Genomic DNA, 4712 nt, shown 5'->3' with positions numbered 1-4712 from the left:
GTATCTGTGAGATATCATTCAGATTATCCGCGAACTGGGACCACTTTTCTAAACGAAGTGGTTTCACTTGTTCATCCCAGTCAGTTCCGTCTAGCCACAATTCTTGTATTAGAATCTTTGCTTGTATCATAATTGGCGAAAGCCATCCTGCGGGGTCGAAAAGTTTTGCCACCGAGGATAAAATTTGCCTCTTAGTTATAGCTGATAGTGCGGATATTGACTCATTAGTGTATGAAAACTGGTCAGATATCGCATTCCATTGTATCCCCCCAAAGTTTTCGTTGTGCTTTCCTTTTCGAATTTAAGGAAATTAGTGTCTAATAGATTTTCTTTAGGTATGTCCTTTAAAATATTTGGGTGGTTCGCCGTTATCTTTTTCAACGGAAACCCGGCTGTATTGAGCGCTTGTGTCACTTGTGCTAGTGACTCGTATGCCTGTGGAAGATTGTGGCTTCCAGACAGAATGTCGTCTACATACGTTTGTGTTTTCAACACTTGTGTTGCCAGAGGAAATTCTGACTTTGTGTCTTCTGCCAGTTCGTGGAGTGTACGAATGGCGAGGTATGGGGCACAGTTTACGCCAAAGGTAACTGTTTTTAATTTAAAGTCGCGTAGTGGACTATTGGGAGATTTTCGGAAAATAATTCGCTGAAAATCTTGATCATATTTATGTACGACTATTTGTCGATACATTTTCTCAACATCCCCATTGAAAACGTGTGTGTATATACGCCAATTTAGTATGAGGAGCATTAAATCTGGCTGAAGCGTGGGTCCCGTAAATAAAATGTCATTTAGGGAATTCCCCGAACTTGATGATTTTGATGCATTAAAGACAACTCTTACCTTTGTGGTTTTTTTGTCTGGCTTGATTACTCCATGATGTGGCAGGTAAAAAGAATTGTATTTACTTTTTATAATTTTTTCGCCAGGGCTGACTTCCTCCATGTGGTTTAAATGGAGGTATTCTTCTAAAACCCTATCGTATTCTGGTTTGAGCTCGCCTTTTTTAAGTAGGTTTTTTTCCATACTTAAAAACTGTTGGATAGCAGAGGTACGAGAATGACCTAAGGCGAGTGTGTGGGGAAATTCTGGCTTTAGTGGTAGTCGTACGACGTACCGGCCATTATCTAATCGAGTAGTTGTGGATTTGTAAAAATTCTCACAATATCGATCTTCTGGGGTTGTGATTCTTTAGTTGAGTATTGAGGTATTCGTTTGAGATTTCTTCAACTTGAGTTGTCATTGTTGTGACTGGTTCCGCAACTAGTCCGCTTAGGACCCATCCGAAAATGGTATTTTGCGCCAGAAGTGTTTTTGTAATTTTCTCAACACCTTCGAGAATAATTTGAGGTATGAGATCGCTGCCTAATAGAATATCTATTTGAGCGGGAGTGTTGCAGTTGGGGTCTGCTAACTTAAGGTGTGAAACCTTTTGCCAATGCTTGCTATTTATATGATAGCTTGGGAGCATGTTTGTTAGTTGCGGTAAGACAATAGCTTCTGCTTGAATGCGCTTATCCGATTGAAGGGAAATAAGGGTAATGGGGTGGGGTGAGTTTTGTACTACTCTTTCGCCCATTCCCGTAATTTCAAAATTGGCTAGTTTTGTTGGCAGTTGTAGCCTACTTTGTGCCCTTGACGCTATAAAAGATCGTTGAGATCCTTGGTCTATTAACCCTCTTATGCTCGATGTTGCGTATATGCAACATTGGGTTTATGAGCGTTTAAGTACCGCTATTTTAGATATTTTTCTTAGAACCTTTCGCAAAAATATAGCCTCATATGTTGTTAAAGCTTACAGCTAATTAGTTCGTAGTCAGCTGCGCACGTGTTCAGTTGGTAGCCATTCTCCCGAGAGCAAAGTTGACAAATTAATTTTTCAAAAAAACGTTGTTTTAAAAAAGTGTCAAAAAACATTAATATAATTAATTCATCGAAAAATCAACAAATAAATAAAGAAAGGTAAGAGAGTAATTTAAAAAAAAACCGGCATGAAAATTTTATTTAGTTTGTCTGTAATAATTTTGTAAATGTCGTGTTGCGTATATGCAACATTGGTCTATTGTGGTAATTTTCGAAAAATAAAACTTTTTTTGTATGCACAATCTAAGTTGCGCCCAAAAGGTCTGACTCAAGCTGAGATTGAAAAATTTGCCAACCTTGATTGGGATGATTCGGCTGACGAGGAAAGTGAAGAAGAAGAAGATCGAAATATGGACGAAATTATAGAAGAATCTTTGAAAAATTTGGATAACAGAGCTGAAAATGTGGAAGTTGGTTTGATTTAACAATTTATTAGAAGCAAAAATGATGGAGATTTGAATGAAAAATGAAAACGTTGTACAGGAGGTGATGGAAAAAATTGATTTGAAGAGTTTGAAGTGGAGGAGTGCAGAGTTTATGGAAAGCGAGACCACTTGGAAAAGTGAATTATGCAGCAATGAGGTGAAAACCCCCCTAGAATATTTTAGTACTTTCTTTGCGGATGAACTGGGGCAGAAAATATGCGAGGAAACGAATTTATATGCCATACAAACGAAGGGCATAGAATTGAAATGCACTGTGCCTGAAATGAAAAGGTTTGTTGGCATACTTCTTTACCTTGCAGTTGTGAAAATACCAGCTTATAGAATGGCGTGGGCGGCCAATTTCAAACTAGCAGCCGTTGCAAATGCATTACCGAGAAACAGATTCGAAAAAATTAAACAGTTTTTCCATTTGAACGATAATTCTAAACAGCCTCAGAAGGGAACACCTGAATATGACAAGTTGTACAAAGTTCGGCCTCTGTTGGACGCCATAAAAAAAAATGCAATGAAATTTCGCAAGAAGAATTCCAAAGTATAGATGAGCAAATGATTGCATATAAAGGTAACTTATTATTTGTGAATACATTTCTGAATAACACAATAGTACATTCTTTTCTTAGGTCAACATAGTTTGAAACAATATCTTCCAATGAAGCCCCACAAGTGGGGTTTCAAAATGTTTACGAGAGCTGGTGTATCTGGAATTATATATGATTTTACTCTGTACATTGGAGAAGGAACGTGCAAGACTTATGGCTTGGGTATTTCATCAGATATCGTGCTATTTTTATCATCCAATTTGCCAGTAAACCAAAATTTCAAACTGTTTTTTGACAATTGGTTTTCGTCAATAAGCTTGATGATTGCTCTGAAAGAAAAAGGCATATTGGCCGTTAGTACAATTAGAAGCAACCGATTGAAAAATTGTGCTCTAATCAGTGAGAAAGACCTTCAAAAACGAGGACGAGGATCAAGCGATTTCAAATATGAAGCAACACACAACTTGATTGCTTGTCGTTGGTATGACAATAAAAGCGTACAATTAGTTTCAAATTATGCAGGTAAGAACCCCATGAGTGAATGCAACAGATGGTGCCGCAAAGAGAAGAAGTTTATAACTATACCTCGTCCAGGAATAGTTGAATGTTACAACAAACACATGGGAGGGGTTGATCTTGCGGACATGCTGCTTGAATTGTACAAAATCAACCACCGCTCAAATAAATGGTACATGCGTATAGTATACTGGTGCATAAATTCAAGTTTAGTAAACAGTTGGTTGTTGTACCGCAGAGACATCACACATACAGACGGCGAATTGAAGCATATGCCGCTCATAAATTTCCAATTGGATGTTGCTTCCGAGCTTTTGAACGCAAGTCAAACTACAGTTGTCGCCAAAAAGAGAGGTCGTCCATCATCACTCCTTTTGACAATGAATTCATCCCCATCATCACCAGCTCCATCACCACCAGCTCCATCATCACCAGCTCCATCATCACTAGCTCCTTCTACGGGCTCCGAATCAAACCCCTGTAAAAGAGCTTATGTTGCAGACCCAGCAAATTCAATATGACTTGATGGTTATAATCATTGGCCGGAATGGGGAACAAGAGGAAGATGTAGAGTATGCAGCACTGGGTTTCCAAGCTGTAAATGCAGCAAATGTAATGTGCATTTGTGCTCCAATCCCCAAAAAAATTGTTTCGTGTCCTATCATACATAAATATAAATAAACGGCATTTGATAAAAAAATCAACTTGACTTTAAATATATAACCCCATTGCCCAATGTTGCATATACGAAACATCCTGTAGCTCTTGAACCAGGACACCTAGGACATTGAAATTTTTGTCAATTGATATTGCGGTCAACTCTAGCTTATATGTCTACTCAAAAAAATTTTAGCCACGCCCATTTTAATTCGGGCATGAGAGTGTTAAGGCCCTAAGTTTAAACAGTTCTCCTCGGTGCTCGATGGAGACCACTGCTGTGGGTAATAATACACTGCTTTGGTTTTCGCTGTGTAGCGTCTGAGTTTTTAAAGCCTTTGAGCAGCATGGTGCTTCTTGGCAATTTTCTGAATTTTGTAAGTCGGGATTTGCTGTTGCAACTAATCCCGCAGCTCTTTTAACATTAGCGTTATTTTGAGCGAAGCTGGAAAAATTTGTAATGTGAAGCATTGAGTTACATATGTCGTTTATGGCAATAAACGCAATTAAATTTGCTTTCGCAATCTTTGAGCGCATGCGCATGAGACAAACAATTGGTACAAAGTTTTTTTGTTCTTAAGAAATTGTTTCTTTCGTTAATGTTTAGTTTTTTAAATTTCTCCCAAGATTTAAGCCAGTGCCCTCCTTTACACAGTTCGCATGACGTATGTTTATTTTGTTCGGATGT

The 4712-nt window shown here is 38.2% G+C and overlaps 1 protein-coding gene across 1 annotated transcript in view; it reads left to right on the top strand.

The window, feature by feature from the left end:
• Positions 1 to 2291, top strand: part of LOC126755757 (probable basic-leucine zipper transcription factor G) — a 43422-nt gene extending 41131 nt beyond the window's left edge. The window contains exon 3 of the mRNA XM_050468495.1: positions 2128 to 2291. Within this exon, the coding sequence (XP_050324452.1) occupies positions 2128 to 2291 (164 nt within the window). The remainder of the gene's footprint in view (positions 1 to 2127) is intronic.
• Positions 2292 to 4712: the final 2421 nt, after the last annotated feature.

This window comes from Bactrocera neohumeralis, chromosome 4, assembly GCF_024586455.1.
Source record: "Bactrocera neohumeralis isolate Rockhampton chromosome 4, APGP_CSIRO_Bneo_wtdbg2-racon-allhic-juicebox.fasta_v2, whole genome shotgun sequence".
In the NCBI taxonomy this organism is placed as follows: Eukaryota; Metazoa; Arthropoda; class Insecta; order Diptera; family Tephritidae; genus Bactrocera; species Bactrocera neohumeralis.
This window is presented reverse-complemented; position numbering and strand designations above follow the sequence as displayed.